An 18,967-nucleotide genomic window follows, 5' to 3' on the forward strand; every position below is an offset into this window, starting at 1 on the left:
AATTTACATGTTGCCCCTGCGGGTTCCCTCTGTGTACTCTGGCTTTCTCTCACCGTCCAAAGACAGAGTACACAGAGGGAACCCACTTTAAGTTAATAGGTGATTCTTAACTGGCCATGTGAGCATGAATGGGTCTGTGTCGATGTGTTATCCAAGTGAAAGAGTGTCACGCTGTCAAGGGTGTACCTTGCCTCTTTAATGCCTAGATTATTCCTAATATCTAAGCTATTAGGGTGTAATTATTACCAATGATATTAGGAATAATAAGATTATTTCCTAATTTAAATGCTTCTGTCAAGACAGCCAGTTATCTTATAATTCTTTTTCTTTTTCAGAAGAAAATAAATTATGGAAAAAGGCTTAGTTACATTCCCCTTTGGAATCCTTTGGAATGGTGCTTCTTACAAGACTAAGAAGACCTGTATGTGTGAAAGACTGGAACAGCTAAGCATTTAGAAATGAAAAAAGAAAAGATTTGTATTGAAATATAACATACTCAGGTGCAACAATGCTTCTTTCAATTTCAGTCAGAAGAGTTTACGAAGAACTTGCTGTGGAGATGCTTCATAGTTGGGGAATTAATGTCATGGCTGTGAGGCAAAGCGGAGAAGTAGTCTCTCTGTCACTTTCAGTAAAATTAGAAACCACTGGGTGGAAAGAATTCCAGTTGTTTAGTATACTTGTATACTAGTATACTGTTATTTTCCACATAAATATTACAAATAATAGAGTCTGTAAACCAAGCAAACAACCTGTTTGCTTTCTCTGTTGTAATATTGAGAATATGACACCTGAATGTTGTTGTAGGTTATGTTGGAATCAAATTTCTAACCTGATTTATAACACTTATCAGGCTCAACCATCCGGATGTTAAAAGGTCTCTGCTGTGTTTAGTTCAGTTCTGTGCACTCATTACTGAAATGTTATGACAACACTTCCCTGCATTCTGGCTCCACTAGCTCCTAATGACTGCTCTGAGCTCAGCTGTCATGGATACCCTGTGAGAGCAATGGCAGAAATGTCATCCACAGCATGGAGGCAGGTCAGCCATAAAAGGAGGAATCATACATGGATGGATGGTCACACCATTTAGAGTTGAGTTTTGAAAACAGTGGTCAAGGAAAATATCAAGTCCAAAGGGGAAGGACATATTCACATGCTATTAATGTTTTTATTTCCAGTACTAAATTCCAAAAATGGTCTTTATTGTCTTGCACGTGTTACAATGTCTGCATTGAGGGTTTTGTTAAAATAGGAGCTCACAGACTGGTAAAATGAATACATGAAACTGTTTAAAAAGATAGATAGAAAATAAAAGATAGACAAAATAGAAGTACAAGTACACAGGGATCTCTTGTCAAATTCATGATTAATTGTTTATAAGTTGGATTTGGACCACAGTGCTGAACTACACATCATCAGTGAACTGCAGTGCATGGTCAAATCTATCCATAAAAGCCTGGAAAAAAGAAGGAAGGCTCTCAAAGAATTACTATTGTCAATACACCTACAGAAGCCTGTGTATCAGTTGAAGACTTTGGGCAGCTACAACTGCAGATTTACACCAAAAATTCTAACTTTGTAAAGATTTCTGAAATTATCAAGGCCTAATGTAGGCCATATTCAGTTAGTTGTTTCCATTGCTACAGAGAAAAGTATAAAGCAGGTTAAAGTTCTGTAACAGAGTAATTTGTATTATTAGTCTGTGAACTTTGGAATATTGCTACAAGACACTACATCAACCTCTAAACTACATAATTTGTGATCAAATATATCTAGCACTATTAAGATATCTATCCCATTTCTGAGTGCCCAGTTTGATTGTAGTGTGGTCACTAATTGTCCATATACTTTCAACTAGGCGTGTGGATGGAATGACAAACCCAGGACAAATATTATTTGAAAACAAAGATGTAGACATTCATAGCACAGGCAGTATTGCTGAACGTTCTGTATCAGTGGTTATTAATATTACAGGTGGCAGGGGTTTTCCTGGCTTTGAACAGGCACTTGTGTGTGTGTGTGTTCCTGTCTAGCTATCTTGTGAGAACCAACAGTCACTTGTGAGGACACACAACCTGGTCCTCACAAATTTGAAGGCATTTAAAGGCATTTTTAGGCTCAAAATGTGATTTTAGTGTCAGGGTTAAAATTAGATTATGGTTAGGTATAGGGTAAGGGTTAGGGTTAGGCATTCATTTTTAGGGTTAGGGTAAGGGGCTAGGGAAAGCATTATGTCAATGAAGGTCCTCACTAAGATAGCTGAACGGGGTTGTGTGAGTGTGTGTGTGTGTGTGCGTGCGTGCGTGTAAGCTATTTTGCGATTTATTGATAAAGAAAAATGTTGGTTAAACCATATAAATGGCCAATTATGGAATAGGTTAAAAATAGAACTCTATTATAATGTTTATGGCTGCTCTTTAGTGCTGACTGAAAACTTTGTGAGCAGAGAGAGAGTTGAAAAATCCTGGGTAGAGAAATGACTGCTATAAAATACGTCCATTGACATTTTAGAGAACATTTACTCGCAGTTTAAACTACAACAACTCAATGGTGTCATTACAGTCATCTCACAACAGGCTCCACAACTTGTTATTCATGTTTTGAAAAGACCAGTAAAAATCAAACACACACACACACACACCTCCCTCTAACCTAATTGCTCTATGTGTGTTTAGAGTCCTGCTAAGCTGTTTGAGTCAGCAGTAAGAGAGTATCCCACAGTAGCTGCCAACACTGAGCTGAAGAGAGTCAACAGGTGGTCTAAGCTTAATACACCCACAGACATATGAACAACTGGATGGTGACTGGTGTTATGAGACAAAGCAAACTCTTTATGCTGCACTGTTGTATGAAGCAGAGCCCAAGCAAAGCAATACATTAGAAAAAACATAAATGAAAACACACAAAAATCCAGATTAAGAAATCTACACTAACAATACTTGGTTAGTGAGTCTAAATAAACCATATGGGCATGGATGGTAACTGCTCACTTACAGGATAAACTAAAAGTATCCATCAATCATTCATCCACTTTCTTTCCACTTTCCACTTGAGGATGACATGGGAGCTGGAGCCTATCTCAGCTGTCATAGGATGAAAGACCAATCTGAATTTAAACATTAACACTAACTGTGGCTGAATAATGAAAAACTAAGGCTAGTTAGTTTATTTTATACAGTGCTCAAAACATTTAAATGAACACTCTCAGAGTATAGAACCAAGTCAGTCCAATTTCTTGGCATATTGAGGTGGTCAGTTGGTCAGTTTAAGCTGATTAGGTGTCAATAAAAATGCCTACAGGTGTGCATAAGTGGCAACAATGACACAACCCCAAAACAGGAATAATTTTTTACTAGTTTTGCTAAGGTCAGTGTCACCACTGGTCACATGAGCTGATACCTAGACCCTACAGAGGTTGCATAGCTCCTCCAGGATGACATGTCAATACATGCCATTGCCAGAAAGTTTGGTTTGTCTTCCAGCTCTGTCTCAAGTACATGGAGGAGATTCCAAGAGACAGACAGTTACTCTAGGAGAGCTAAACAGGGTCGTAGAAGGTCCTTAACCCAGCAGCAGGACTGGTATCTGCTCTTTTGTACAAAGAGAAATAGGATGAGCACTGCCAGAGCTACAAAATGACACCCAGCAGATCACTGGTGTGAAACAGACTTTATGAGGGTGGCCTGAAGGCCCAATGTCCTCTAGTGAGTTATCGTCGGGATATCAAGGGACAAACAGACCTTCACAGGCAACAGCACCCTGATTGCCATTAGGTATCACCAATGTTAGATTCAATGCTCATGCAATGGGTTCTCCTGATGCACAGTAACGCCCGGCCTAATGTGGCAAGACTGCAGAAAGTGCCTAGCATAGGCACTGGCCCCCATGCTTGCCTGACCTAAATCCAAGAGAACACCTGTGGGACATTATGTTTTAGTCCATCTGATGCCACCATGTTGCACTTCAGCCTGTCTAGGAGCTCAGTAATACCCTGGTTCAGATCTGAGAGATCCCCCAGGACAACATACATCATCTCATTAGGTGCATGCTCTGACATTGTCAGAAACATATAGAAGCATGTGTTAGGCATAAGTCTACTCAGTACTGATTTGTGTTGCTTCACCGAAATTTCGTCAAAATGGACTAGCCTGCCATATCAAAAACTCTTCACTAGCAGCTAGGGCGACCGTGGCTCAAGAGTTGGGAGTTCGCCTTGTAATCGGAAGGTTGCCGGGTTCGAGCCCTGGCTCGGACAGTCTCGGTCCTTGTGTCCTTAGGCAAGACACTTCACCTACTGGTGTTGGGCCGATGGCGCGATATGGCAGCCTCGCTTCTGTCAGTCTACCCCAGGGCAGCTGTGGCTACGACTGTAGCTTGCCTCCACCAGTGTGTGAATGGGTGAATGGGTGGATGACTGGGTGTGTAAAGCGCTTTGGGGTCCCTAGGCGGGACTAGTAAAAGCGCTATACAAATACAGGCCATTTATATCATTTTTTAAAATTTTGGTTTTTCAGGATGTTTTTTAAAGTCAGCATTCTGTAGTTTGACAATTTAGATCAAACAAGATGGCATTCTTTTATTTCTAACACATTACCCACTCCACATCAGTATCAACATCCAGGATGACTTTTGTCCCACTCATATCTGAATCGTACAGGACCGGAGCAAATCAAACCTTCCTAGGGGACAGCCAAGGTAAACCATGAACACTTTGCTCTATGCTGGCCAACACACAGAGGCAACCATTCAATCTCACATTCAGACCTTTGGCCAAATTAGAATTGCTTGTTATACTTGCAAACAAAAAGCTTGGGACTGTGGGAGGAAGCTGGAGAAACCAGGCTCCCAGCCATTACTCTCTTTGTGCTGAAGTTTCACGACCAAAACTTTAAGACATCTGCACCAAAAATGCCATTTCAGCCAGTCAGACTGTTTTGTGCATCATTGTTTCCTTTATATAGGCTTACATTGCTTTGATCTTTGAAGATGTACATGCTAAGAAAAATAAATTTCCCTCAAATAGTTTAAACCTGAAGTACAGTAACAAAGTATTTGTACTTTTTTACTTCTCACCTCTGCTATAAGTGGCAAACCAGGCTGTAACTGCACCAACAGTAGCTCCTAGTGAAGAGTTTTTGTAATGTGTATTTAAATAAAGCAATGGGTTTTGTTTTCATAGCTTCTGATTTTACTAATTTTCTTAGAATATTAGGGATAAAAAAAATTAAAAAGGTGCTGTGCATATTTTACTAACCAAAGTTTCTGATATTTTGTTCATTAGCACGAACATCGACCACTACAACCATGGTCCTCGATCACAAGAACGGAGACGCTGGGGCACCACCTCTGCGGGTGTTGAAGAAATCTTTTACAGATGACTTTTACTCTACTTTCAGCTCCCCGCTGGCCTGGATCTTGGTTCTGGCTCTTATCATTACTTGGTCTTGTGTGTTCGTCATTATGTTTGATCTAATGGACTACAAGACCATTTCAGGTACAGTATCAGCAGCCTTTCAGTTTCCTGTGGAGTTGAAAATGATATTTTGAGGGTAAACTTGCTAATGCAGGAAGTCAATCAATGAACAACCAAATGGGACTGGTTTGACCAAAGCAGCTGCAATAACTGTATTCACTTTGGAGTGATAAAGAGGGAAATTTCTAAGCAGTATATGAGCAAATTAGAGAAATTATGTCTCATTACATAGGTTCACCTATAGTATGCTGTGCCAAATAACTAATAACAAATAATTAAGCATGACCCTGAGAACCAGTATACTGTGAAGAATTTACTTTTTAACTTTAATGCAAATATACCTCATTATTTTGTATTCCACAATTACCTCATTTTTTTCATACATTTATGTTTCATCTGTTATTATACATTATGTTTTGCTGCCAATATAGAGTTGAGTGTTGAAAGATGATGGCACACCCACACAACACAAGCTTGGTCTAGAAAAGTACTGGAGGTCATAAATTCTGGTGTCTGTTTGTGCAGGTAGGGCAGCGTTGTAGTTCTTCTCATTACAGGGAGCTCTCCAATCCAGGAGATGTAAGATGAGCCAAGAGCCAGACCAAGTCCCAAATAAGGGAAAAGCCAAGTCTAAACTACAGCTACTCCCTAACTTTTTAACCAATCGTGTTAATGTTCTGTTCATGTGTCTCATAATAAAAGTGTTTACTGTTTTGGTGTGATGCCCTTTGTCTGGTTGGCACGTGGTTTTAACCTCAACCTTCAACTGCTCTGTAAATTTTGAAAACTTATACTTTGAGTTTATTCGTCTTGCCTCATTAAAAAAAAAAAAGGGAACCCAACAGTACCTGGGTGCCTTATCTGCACTAGGTCAAAGTTTTTATTGCAATCTATATTTGCATTTATTGTTTATTGTTCAACTTTTTTGTTCAACAGGCCATAAGGTTTATCGTGAGATGAAGCTCATTTCATATTTACACAAACGATCTTTGGCATCTTAAACCAAAGATAAGGCTAGTTTAATAATAGCAACAACATGTACCTCAAGGTGTGTGAATATGTTGTTAATCTGGTTGGACGTGCCTTCAGTGTTTATCATTTGTAAAATCTCATGAACCTTCATACCGCTATGAGTGAATGAGCTTCCATGGGAAGGACAAAAGATTATGCTGATAAAGTCGTTTCACAGTTTTCCGATACTTCTGTTGTTTGAAGCATTTTTTTTAAACTCTGATTTTATTTGAATGCATTTACTTACCACACACTGTTAGATGTCTGCAATTATGAACAACTGGTATAAAGCTTGCTAGTTTAATTTCTTCATATGTTCATATGTAACAGTAACACCACCAAATAACAAGCATTGGGTCATTTTGTCATCACTATATTAAAAAGCAATGCTTGTAAATCTATTAATTTAAGCTGTGTTCTAACCCAACGCTCATACGCAAAAGAATCTGGGATAGTAGCAGCAGTAGTACCCAACCAATTTCCCCAATTCACAGTATTGTTAATCAATTATGTTTTTAACCCTCAATTCAACTTAAAATTGTGGCACTGACAATTTTACAGTGAAAAAAAAAATTATGTCTAGTTTTTTTAAATTAATTTTTATTTCTACTCCAATGCCTTTACTTTAATTTTAGTTAATTTGTTCCGTTTTCAGTTTTTTGTTTTAGTTTAGTTTAAAATAACCTTAATGTCAACACAAATACTTCACCTTACACGACCCTTCCTTTCCTTTCACTTTCTTTGTTTTCCTTTGCTTCATCACTATACTTAAATTCTTTACTTATTGCCACTGTGTTTTTCATCCAACCAGGTCACCCACCCAGGAGGGTTTTTAAGGATTCAGGGCGTAGAGGCAAGGCACCATATCTGCTACCAAATCTTCAGAACAGACACTTCTTCTAAGGGCACTAATAAAAACAGCTACTAACTCCCTAACATTGACTGGTAATGTTGGCTGTCAATGTTAGAAAGTCCTTTACAGCCTTGTTGGACCTGTAGAGGGATGATAAATTAGGCTAAAGACTGCTTTTTGTCTATTACTGCATTCATGCTTGATTCTGTCTGTTTTCTAGGTGTTCAGTCATGTTAAGAGTAGTTTGTAGTCAGAAGAGGTTCTATAAGTGAAGTGGACTAATTCCTGCTCGGTTTCTTAGGTGGTATTTGTTTTGTTATTATTCAAAAAAATTAGAATATTTGTAAAAGTAACACATTTTCTGTTTCCAAAAATTATTTTGAATATTTGAAATTCAGGTATGCTTGATTTATTTACTGCAAGTATCAGTGTTCTCTATCTACAGAGTAAGAAACTCAAGCTCTCCTGAAATCTTCGGATTTTAAACCAAACTGTGTTCCACTGCATTTCTGTTTTTCCTTTTTCCCAGTGCGTATTTTAGCTTTACTTGGTATAAATTCTGTTTTATTTCAAGTTAAACAAAATCTGATAAGGCTCATCTAGGTAATTCCAAAATGAACAATGTTTTGGTGGTATTTCCACTTGGAATGCAGGTCCCTCTTTCATCAAATTGGCTTGCAAACAAGTCAGAAAATTCAAGTCTTTTGAGTTTAATTGAATTTAGTTTGAAGGAATTTATTGCACAAGTTCTAATGTGCAGATTCAATGTCAGATTCACATACAGATGTTCAAACAAAGATAAACAAAAATATTTAAATATGAACAAAAGAAAAATAACCTGTTAGCCTGACTTTTAAAACTATGAACACCAACTTGATGAAAGACAGTCAATATGATTTTTAAATGCTCTTTGCACAGCAATATGCTCTATATTTGCAGCCCTTTGTGATGGTTCAACTGGAATGTCGGTTACTGTTCTTTGTAATTGAAGATTGAAAAACTCCTGAAATGCAGATTTCTGCCTTTCAAGTTAAGCTCCTGTTGCCCCATCCCAGTTTGAACATCATGCTTTCTCATTTCCTCACTCTAGAGGAATGAGAAAGCATGATGTTCAACTCTGTATATTTTATATATTTTATTATTATTATTATTATTTTATTTTATTTTTTTACTATTTAATTTGTAAAAATGTGTATACACACACACACACACACACACACACACACACACACACACGTAGGAAAATATTTAGTATACACATCCAGAAATGCATACACTATTATATATTGTACATATATTTATTAGTTTCAGGTTGGCCATTCTTGTATTTTGCTCGTTTGTGTTGTTGTGTTTGCACATCTCTGTTGCTTGTGGGGCTCGCACACAAGAATTTCACTCGCATGTGCTGTGCCAGTGTGCCTGCACATGTGATGTGACAATAAAAAGTGATTTGATTTGATTTGATTTGATAGCTTTGTCTGTATTGAGGAAATGTGACAATAAGAGTTGAGGAACTCTTAATTGTTGGGCTTGGTACAAAAACAAGCAGGTGAACAACTCCAGTCAAACTTCACGAGTAACTAAAACATCTTTTTGTTTGTGTGCCTGTATTCATGTTCATGCTCCATCAGGAGGCCTCAGCAAGATCAGCTCAGACCCCATGAAGGCGGTAAACGATGCCGTGGATGAATCATCAAACATAATCACAGGAATAGTGAAATTTGCTGCCAACTTAATTGCTCCAGACGACGATGAAGGTTCATGACTTTATGAACATATTCAAATTCTGTGACTGCAATTTATCTGATGATATGCTAGTTTTCACTTTTCTCTCTTCTTTTCCAGGAACTCTATATGCAGTCAGAAAAAAAGGTTTGTACTAATTCTGCTTTTGAGTGCATATCCCATTTAAATCATCCAGCTGTAGAATTTGAACTGAAAAGCCTTGCTTGCTGCTTTTTGCACTTCTTTTTCACTGTGCTGCTTTACATGTGTTGTTCTCTGCATTATATATTCTCTGGGGGGTTTAAGTGGACTTCTACCAACATAAACCCCCTCCAGGAAAAGTAATTTCAGCTGTCATTACGTATGAAAAATCAAAACTCTGAAATGGCAGTTTCTGGGGGCATGCTACTGCTTTGACTAATGTGTTTCTTTACAATGAACAACACATGTACTGCAAGTTTTTTTTAATGTGTCTCTGAAAAAAAAAATTATTTTTTTTTCTAGAAGTTTTGATTTGTTGTATTAATAGAAGATACAACAGACGTCATTGCATAAGCTTCATATTTTACAGACATAGTTTACTGAAATATTTAAGTTTAAAGAAAGTTTGTTGGAAGGTATTCGTAGACATGCCTGAATAAAGATGCCAGCAGGGACAGAATCATGTTTGCTGAAATGGTGTTATATCCAAGTTGACTATATCTATGAACCATCTCAAAGATTCAAGTTGGTTGGATGATGTGGATGATGAAGTGGAGGTGAAAAGTAAGAAAACAGAAGGTATTCAATATTAATACATTTCTGAGAATGTTCTTATGAAACTTAATGAAATAATGATAAGTTCAGTTCTCACACCTAATAACAGACTAATGATGGAAACAAAAGAAAATCATAATAGTCAACTAAAAGCAGAATCTTACTTCTCTCCTTTTTTTAGTTGCACTGATTCAAGCAGCTCTTCTGATTGTAGGATTGTTTGCATCTAACTTGCAACCAACTGATGCTAATTGCCACAACTGAGCTTCTTAATTTCCACTAAATGTGTCCGTGAATTGGTATACTAATTGTACTAAGAGTGAAACATTTGGTTTTTTAATTCTTTAATTACATATATCATTTTTTTTTCTGTGCTGCAGGAGAATTTCTACCATCACGAACTAAAGGTCTGTAACTCTCATTTTTACTTTGTTGCCAATTTTACTGCTAAATACTTCATTTAGATTAATGGAATACTTATCACGCCCATCACCGATATTGGGTTCTCCTTAATCCCCGTTTTCAGGGTAATTTTACTCCATGCCTTTACCTTTTTTAAAAAAAAAAAGAACTGTGCCAAACCATGCATATGAGGCAGTGAACCATCTATCTGCACTACATTTACGGTTACGGACGTTTTCTTACAGACTTATTCTTCTCTTTCAGCAACAACTGCAGCCTTAGTTTACTTAAACTCTATGACTGAGTAAGGTCACTGCCTGTTAGGAATTCACTTTTCTGTTGCTGAAATAAATTCTCTCACACGTGGATTAAGTTACTAACCACAACAAACTGGCTAAATTAGTCTGATTCATTCATGTAGCAGCAGTTTGGCCGGTGTTACCTTGTTAAGTGAGGCAGTGGAGATGGGTACACAGCTGGGGGCTTACTGATTTGTAGCCTGCCTTTAGTGCTGCTCTTCCAGCTTTTTTTGGCCTTTGAGCATTTGAGCTAACACAATGTAGCCACTTCGTTGAGGTGCGCTCATGGGTGCACTAATTTACCCTACCCTGTGCCTTGACTTACAGGCTGGCCTGATTGAGTCACTGACGTTTATGCTTAACTAAATCCAGACTGAAAACTAAAACTAAGTGTGAAAATATAGTTAAATATACTGAATTTTTTAAAATGCCTTTGAAAAAAAAACCCACAAGTCAAATGTACTGTGAAAGAAATAGAGAGAAAGTGTTGTAATAGCTATTCTGAATTTCAATTTTGCACCTGACCAAGAACTACCATTTTGTAATGATCATAAACAAGCAGATTGTAAATAAACGAATAAAAACTCAGCTAAACCTAAACAATTTCAAATAATAACACTGAAACAAGCAAACTCTAACAAAAAGAAATGAAAAAATAAAAACTAATGAAAATATACAAAAAAATAACAATAGTTCCTTAAGCTTTAAGATAGTTTGTGTACAAAATTAATATATCACTGACTTTTACAAAATTATTATTATTATTATTGACTCATTTTAATTATTTCTACTTTTATTATTGCTATTTTAATAGACTAATTTTAACCATCATCACTTTTTGTCAGTATAGCAACGTCATAGTTATCATGAATCCATAGTAATGTGTAGTGAAAATCTAGCATCCCAATGGGTCACACTGATAAGTGTGACACTTGAATTTTACCATTTTTGTGTTAATACAATATTATTCAAAGAGAAATTGCGGGATTTTTACTTTTTACTGCTCTCTTAATTTGATTAACCCATTTAATTTTTTATAGTCATAGGAATGCAAGCACAAAAGCAACCACCAATGACTGAAGTTCTGGAGGATGAAAAGGGGGAGGGAGAGGCAGAGGGAGAAGAAGGAGATGAAGGAGAGGAGGCTGGGGAGGACGAAGAGGAGGAGGAAGAAGGGGAATATGAGGAAGAGGAGGAGGAGTATGGAGATGAATATGAGGAAGAGGAGGAGTATGATGAGGAGTATGGAGATGAATATGATGAAGAGGAGGAATATGAGGAGGAAGAAGAAGTAGATGAGGAGGAGGAGGAATTGGAAGAGGAGGAGGAGGGGGAGGAGGAAGAGGCCAAAGGAGATGAAGAGCAGGAAGGCGAAGAACTGGAGGATGAGGAAGAGGAGGAAGGCGAAGAACTGGAGGATGAGGAAGAAGAGGAGGGGGAGGAGGAAGAGGCCAAAGGAGATGAAGAGCAGGAAGGCGAAGAACTGGAGGATGAGGAAGAGGAGGAAGGCGAAGAACTGGAGGATGAGGAAGAGGAGGAGGATGATGAAGTTTCTCCTGAACCCATTTCCACTTCTGAGGATGAAGAGTCGGCTGTATCTCCTGATTCTGAGTCCGATGTTCCTGTTGGGGTGACAGACAGTGACGAAGAGGTAACTTTACCCGAAGAAGATGATGAAAAAGACAAAGAAGAACAGGATGAAGATGAAACCAGTGACGATCAACTTCTTTCCAGTGAAGAGGAAGAGGGAGAGGACGAGCTGGAGGATGATGAAGAAGATGATGAAGATGATAGACTAGCTGAGGGTGTTACTGATAGTGATGATGTCATTGCAGAAGACACTAGCGATGACCTGGATCTTCCTCCTATTGTAGCTGGTAGTGAGGATGAGGAAGATATTGATCACAAACTGGCAGAGGAAGAAGATGAAGATGAAGAAGATCTTTCTCCACTTCCTGCTGAAGATGAAGACTTGGAAGAAGACATAAAAACTGTAGAAGACACAGTCGAGGAGGAAGATGATGAGGAGCTGGACCAATCAGACGAGGACATCTCTGTTGCATCCTCCGAACACTTTGCAGATGATGAAGATGATGAAGATGATGAAGAAGACCTTAAAGATGATGACCTTGACCTGGACTTTGACAAAGACATCCTTGAAGACCTTAAACACAAAGATGCTCAAGACAAACCTGATGTCACTGAAGAGGGCATCCCTGATGATGACAAAGAGGAAGAGGAGGAGGAAGCTGGCATTCCTCCCTTTACGAGCACAGACAGCGGCGTCTTAGGTGATGAAGATGATGAGGATGACATTTCCTTTGAAACGGATGAGGACTCCACTGGAGAAACAATTCTGAGTGACTCTTATGACACAACTGATGATAAGGATGTTGATACAAGCTCTTTAGATGAGGAGGATGAAGAAGATGAGGATGAAGATGAAGAAGATGATGGTGTTAGTGAAATCTTGATGGCAGGTATTGTACAACTTTATTTTTTACATTTAGTTCTTATAAACACAAGAAGGATGGACAAAAATGAGCTAGAAGCAGCACAGGAAAGGTGATTTTTCATATTTCATGCTTTAAATACACAGTTGTCATAGTATATTGTGTTCTGTGTTTTTATAGCTGCTGCTGCAGGAACATTAACTGTCCAGGAGGAGGCAGCAAAGACTGATGAAGACCATGAAGAAGGGGATGAGCTCGAAGAGGCTGAAGATGAAGGAAAGACTGAAGACGCAGAAACAAAAGAAACAGGTTTGTATCAAACAGCTGTTGTGGTGCAAAGGATTCATAAATGTGTTCAATATTGTTTCTAAAACCTGTTAATGTGCAATGAAACCGGAATATATGTATTCCTGATAGTAGGAATAGAAGGCAACACTAATAATAATAATTTAAAAAGGTAGCATCTTATTAAAGGAGATGCAAATAAGACAAATAATAAGCAACAACAACATATTTATTAAAGAGTGGGCAGTATGTCAGGTGTGACTGTGAAATCTGTGACTTCGCACTGCCACCTACAGGTCAGTCAAACTTAGAGAAACAGATAAATTGGATTCAAAAGCATCAAAGCTATGTGTGTCAAATTAAGGTTACATGGCCAGTAAATTTATAAGAAGTTTTGTTCATTAATTTTTCAAATTCTTTTGCAATTACCTCTACAAATATTGTTAATAGTATACCTTTTGTAGGCAGTAAAAAGCATCTATTTTATTTAAATGTTTTACCATTATACATTTATTTCTGCCCTAAGCAGGCAACACTATCAGTGCTTGTCCACCTTAAAAAATATGCAAGAGTGGAAAGATTGAGAGGCCAATTTACAGCTTATAAAAAACACTGAAATGTCATTGGAATCTCTGTAGAAGGTGGTAAGTTTAAATTGACTGTAGCTTATTTTATTTCATCACACATATTGTTCCTGAAAGTCAAGAGTCTATCCTGCTCAAATTTCTTTAATTGCTTTGTTGCCCTTAACAGAGTAGAAAACCTCAAATCCTTTCGTTTTTTCCTTGTTGTGTGACATGATTCTATGATAGAGCCACTTTCTGCTTTTACAGGCACCACCCGGCCTGCAGCTCCAGAGGAGAAGGATGAGGGCAAAGATGAAGAGCCAATTTCTAAACCTGAGAAATCTGTAGATGAACAAGAAGACAAGAAAGAGGAGTATGATGAAGACGAAGATGAGGATGAGAAGGCATCGGTGGATGTGATCAAACCTGTTCCTGGACCAGAGGAGACAGCGCCAAAGACAGAGCCCACAGGTCAGAACCTGAGGAGAATTATAAATGCTTTGTCATATTTGTTTGTCAGGGTAACATTAATTTTATGCTTTGTGATTCCAGTGTGTCCCTGTATGCACTCTGCAAAGACCAAAGAGTCTCCCACTAAGACTGCTAAGGCAAAAGGTCTGTGATGGTTTCATAATGTCTGCTGTACATTTTTCTTATAACACAGTGTCAGTGAAAGACTGTGTGGTTGAATTTAAAGTACTGTTTTTTTAAAGTACCTAAGGTTTTCAAATGAAATAAATGATGAAGTGTATTTCATATAAAATAAGTTATTTTAATGAGGTGGAAACTGTATTATCTAATAACAGTATATGGCAATAGATTAAAAAAAACCCTTGTGAGAAAACATTTAGCACATGTTTTATCTTATGCGATTACATTGTATCTAGACTTCTTTTATTTTCCTACAGCAGCAATTGTATTGATCATTTGTGCAAGTTTTAATTCATTCAGTAATTTGACAAAAAAACAAATTGAGTTTTCTAACTTTCTAACTGTTTCAGATGCATACAGAATCAAAACTATTATTTTTTTTTTAGTATTTTTTAGTCTTAAAAGCAGAAAAAATCCCATATATCATTTCAATGTTCATATTCAACACACGTGAAACGCTTGTTTTTTTTCTGTTGAGGATTTATAGATCATATTGCATCATAATGCACCATCACTGTTCTCCACAAGATAAAAACTAAATATGTTCTTTGTGCAAGCTGTAGTTAAATTTTAATGTAAAGATGGTGCAACAGAGAGAATGTAGAATATGTGATGGTGCTCATAAGAAACTGGGTGTAACTTGGAACCCAAACATGTTTAACATTTAGATCATGTATTTAAGTCTCTGTGTATCAACCAAGTGGATTGTTTGTTTGTTTTTAAAGCCTTGTGTGACACAGAAAATAAAAATGCAACTCAATGTAAAACTTAAAAGTGATCCCATATGAGATTTGAGCTGGAGTCTCTTTGTTTTTCTTACCTCACAGTCAGGTGCATAAAAACAACTCTACTGTATAAATAATACATTATTTAGAAGGAGGGTGTGATGATAATATCACATCTTATTGCATTGTGTCATATAAACAATACAAAAAAAGCATTTTAATAAAGGGTAGACATTATACTCATTTTTGTTTGATTCTTCCACTTTAATCAACATTTTTAAACTGTAGTTTATAAATGTTGATTATGCTGGAACATAAACCTGTATTCTGCAGATATGCATCATGTTGTGTGCTGCATGCAGTGTCATAAGTACGTAACTCTTCACAAGCCTCTGTGTTCCTCCTCCAGTTTGTAGCTTTAGCTTTGTTTATATTTTCAGATGCTCCCAAGAGAGTTTCTGCTGTGAGAAGGAGAAAAGGTAATGGTAAAAAAAAACAAATAAAAAGTTCCTATTTAAGATATACTCACTGACGTTACCTGCAAAACTTCCAAGAGACAAAGTTTAAGTCATTATTATGTTTCACAGTAACCTCCCATAAGCTCTACAGGGGAATAATTCAGGGAACAATATTATCTCACCCTGTAAAATTATAATAATTTGCATCACTTGGATATGAAGTTGCAACTTTAATTAAGCTTTTTGATTCAGAGATAATTTATCAATTTTCTTTTTTTTATCCCTTATGTTCATTTTCAGATCGGGAAACTGTGAGGACTGTAAAGACTCTAAAGACAGCTGAAAAGCCCAAAAAGACAGGTAGCACTGATTCTTATGTTTATATGAATTTAATCTTTAAAATGATGCGCTTATTATTGTTTGCCTTTATTGTGATATTGTAATAAACACAGTCATGTCGTAATCAGCTCTTCCTAGAATCAGCCTGCCTCCGAAAATCACAAAGATCCGAAGATTTCCTCCTTTTCTGAAAGGTACTAAGATTTAATACACACATAAACTGGTCTCAATGTTAATCAGGAGAGAATTACTTTTTCACATATACGTTATGAATTTAAATATTTGTACCTTGTTCAATTCTAAAAAGCCAAGAAAGTAGATAAACCCAAGGCTTCCAAAACAAGTAAGCAATTACTTCCCCACAAATATGTCACATTCATGATCACTGTATTACAAAAGCAGAGCAAATTATGTTAGTGTATTTATAAAACTGCTGTTTTTTTTAATGTGACCTTGTTTATTCACAGAGACAAAGACCAAAAAGCAAGAACAGGTCACAGACTCTGGACAAGAAGGTATAAAACATTCATATTTTTCTCCTGATTTAAAAGAACATTTATACCAAAATATAAAAATAAGAATATGACTTTGTTTGTGTATTATTCCAGTAAACTGTTGCTTTGGATTATATGAATAATGCAAATGTGCACTGATGTTTTGCAGTTGGGCCTTGTAGACCTGCACCAGTTTATTGCCCGTCCCCACCTGGATGGTATGGTAAGCACAAGGATCTCCACAGTGCACTGAAATGTTGTCATATAGGCTGAATTAAAGACTTTACTGTGCACCAGCTTAAAGTTGGCTTTTTATCTTGCAGTTCATCACATAGTCACAGACAATCCTTACCCTCCTCCTACCATGTCAGGTATTCACTTTTTGGTACTGTTTGCAGTCACAGTTAAATCTCCGTTGCTCAATGACTTCTGCTGTAAGGTTAAAGGCGTATTTGTTTTTGTTTTCAGCTCCCTCTGCTCCTGTACTGACCGCCCACCCTGTCCATCCCGGAGCCCCACAGGGCATTTATCAGCAACAGCCTCCGCCAGCACCAATGCATCCACTGTACGCACAGTATCAACCATATCAGCCACCACTTCAGCCTGTGATGCCGCCTCCACCAGATCCAGTTCAGCCACTCCAGCCTGTACAGCCAGAAGCTGCAGAAGAAGAAGAAAAAGCTCCTGCCCAACCTGAGGTCCCGTCTCCAGCTGTTGAAGCTGAGCCTGCTGATGCTCCGGTTCAAGGTGAGAAGGATATGTCTATTTATTTTCTTTCTTCTTTTGAAATGGTTGTTTCTTGTTCTTGTTTTCTTGTTCTTTCTTGTTTTCAAGGTATTCATTTAAAAATATTTAAATATACAGATTTTTTTCTACTCACCTTCCACAGGTTTTGGGAGGAAAATCACAAAAATCTGATCAAATAAATCAATGAGGCTTAAAAATATAGTGCAACTAATTAAACAGAGTTGTTGATAAGTAAATATTTGAATAAGGTGTGATAAATAAATGAATACATAAAAGCATAAATACATTTCACTTGAAAAAAAACCCCCACACTATCCTGAAAATCTTAAATTTTTCTGTGAAACTTTAATATAATTCAAATTATGCTACAAAGTAAATAAACCTACAACTGTTTCCCCTTTAAGAACCAGAGGCTGCTGAGGAGGACGTGATTGCTGTCTCCACAAAGAAAGGTACAAACTAAGAAGTTAAACTCTTGTGGAAAGTTGTGTTTATCACAATTACATCAGTGATAGTAATTAATGTCTTGTCATTTTCAGCAAAAAAAACAACAACAAAGGCTGCTGATTCTGACAAAGGTACTGTAGCGCTCTCCACATCCACTAAATACTTAATTTGCCAGCTAACTAGAATATCCACTATAACAAACGACAGCTGCAGCACATAACAGTGATGTACAATAGCACTGTGTGCTATATGAATGCATTAATTAAAGAAAATTAACTTGGCATGGGCATTTCACTGCAATTATCCCCTCAGAGCCAGGAGCAGCCAAAGGGAAAACAAAGAAAGGTAATTCATGTATACAGCTGGATAATTTGGTGTTTCCTCTGGTACACACTTCACATTGTTAGAAGTGATACACACAGTAATTATAGCTGTGCTTTGTTATAAATATTCATATATATTTAAACCTTTTTCCAAGATACAGATACCATAAATTCATGTATTTTTTCAATACTAGATGCTGCCGTTTTGAAAGACAAAACCAAAGCAGACACTGCAAAGAAAGGTGATCTGGTATCTATGGATCTATACTTTCTAATGCATTTTGATTGCCTTTAAAAGTGTAATGTTCTTCTTATGTGTTTGTTACTTCAGTGGCAGCTGCTAAAAAAGAGAAAATCAGAATTCATGCAGGGGCAAAAACAGGTAAAATATCCTTTATTGTTGTTATTGGGACATATAAATGATGAAAATTAAACATTATATATTTAATTCTGTTGTATTTTGTTCCAATTTGTTTGCATAGATCCATCTGCAAAACATAAAACTAAAAGTGCTGCAGCTCCTAAGAAAGGTAAACATGATTAGACGTTAGGATCTCGTCAAATTTGTAATATTTAAAAAAAATCAAATGCAGTCCAACACATTTCTCTTTCATGTGAAGTAGAAGTTAATAGTTGACTGAGAAAACAAATTATTCAAGTTGCTAATCACGAGTTTTTCCTCATTACGTTAGAGCCTGCGGCTGAAAGACAGAAGAGGAAATCAGCCTCTGAAAAGACAGGTGACGGCACTCACTGACATTCATTAATTTGCATAAAGCCAATCATAATTCATGAAAGATGATTGGGAACTAATTGTTTCTGCTCCCCTCAAAAGCGGCACCTATCATGAGCAAAGTGAAGGCATCGACAGCAAAGACAGGTAAAACTCAGACCGTGCATGAGTTCACGAAAATTAGATTTTCTTCTCGGTTGAAGATCTTTTTTTTAATCATCAAC

General features: G+C 37.1%; 1 protein-coding gene across 5 annotated transcripts in view; it reads left to right on the forward strand.

The window, feature by feature from the left end:
• The window catches only part of LOC146692386 (uncharacterized), a 28,113-nt gene that overhangs the window by 2,006 nt on the left and 7,140 nt on the right, over nucleotides 1-18,967 (forward strand). For 2 of the 5 annotated variants that reach the window (XM_085432423.1, XM_085432425.1), the window contains exons 2-26: nucleotides 5,285-5,497; nucleotides 7,299-7,340; nucleotides 8,972-9,097; nucleotides 9,186-9,212; nucleotides 10,202-10,228; nucleotides 11,563-13,002; nucleotides 13,156-13,284; nucleotides 14,094-14,297; nucleotides 14,379-14,441; nucleotides 15,643-15,681; nucleotides 15,961-16,020; nucleotides 16,128-16,193; nucleotides 16,307-16,342; nucleotides 16,467-16,514; nucleotides 16,663-16,716; nucleotides 16,817-16,864; nucleotides 16,962-17,240; nucleotides 17,645-17,692; nucleotides 17,780-17,818; nucleotides 18,000-18,032; nucleotides 18,205-18,252; nucleotides 18,342-18,392; nucleotides 18,493-18,540; nucleotides 18,703-18,750; nucleotides 18,846-18,890. In XM_085432423.1, the coding sequence (XP_085288549.1) occupies nucleotides 5,285-5,497; nucleotides 7,299-7,340; nucleotides 8,972-9,097; nucleotides 9,186-9,212; nucleotides 10,202-10,228; nucleotides 11,563-13,002; nucleotides 13,156-13,284; nucleotides 14,094-14,297; nucleotides 14,379-14,441; nucleotides 15,643-15,681; nucleotides 15,961-16,020; nucleotides 16,128-16,193; nucleotides 16,307-16,342; nucleotides 16,467-16,514; nucleotides 16,663-16,716; nucleotides 16,817-16,864; nucleotides 16,962-17,240; nucleotides 17,645-17,692; nucleotides 17,780-17,818; nucleotides 18,000-18,032; nucleotides 18,205-18,252; nucleotides 18,342-18,392; nucleotides 18,493-18,540; nucleotides 18,703-18,750; nucleotides 18,846-18,890 (3,261 nt within the window). The remainder of the gene's footprint in view (nucleotides 1-5,284; nucleotides 5,498-7,298; nucleotides 7,341-8,971; nucleotides 9,098-9,185; nucleotides 9,213-10,201; nucleotides 10,229-11,562; nucleotides 13,003-13,155; nucleotides 13,285-14,093; nucleotides 14,298-14,378; nucleotides 14,442-15,642; nucleotides 15,682-15,960; nucleotides 16,021-16,127; nucleotides 16,194-16,306; nucleotides 16,343-16,466; nucleotides 16,515-16,662; nucleotides 16,717-16,816; nucleotides 16,865-16,961; nucleotides 17,241-17,644; nucleotides 17,693-17,779; nucleotides 17,819-17,999; nucleotides 18,033-18,204; nucleotides 18,253-18,341; nucleotides 18,393-18,492; nucleotides 18,541-18,702; nucleotides 18,751-18,845; nucleotides 18,891-18,967) is intronic. The other 3 variants (XM_085432424.1, XM_085432426.1, XM_085432427.1) reach the window with 3 other exon arrangements.

The sequence above is a fragment of the Copadichromis virginalis genome, linkage group LG15, assembly GCF_057382275.1.
Source record: "Copadichromis virginalis isolate Kocher_CV1m ecotype Utaka linkage group LG15, C_Virginalis_male_GT1.1, whole genome shotgun sequence".
Lineage (NCBI taxonomy): Eukaryota > Metazoa > Chordata > Actinopteri > Cichliformes > Cichlidae > Copadichromis > Copadichromis virginalis.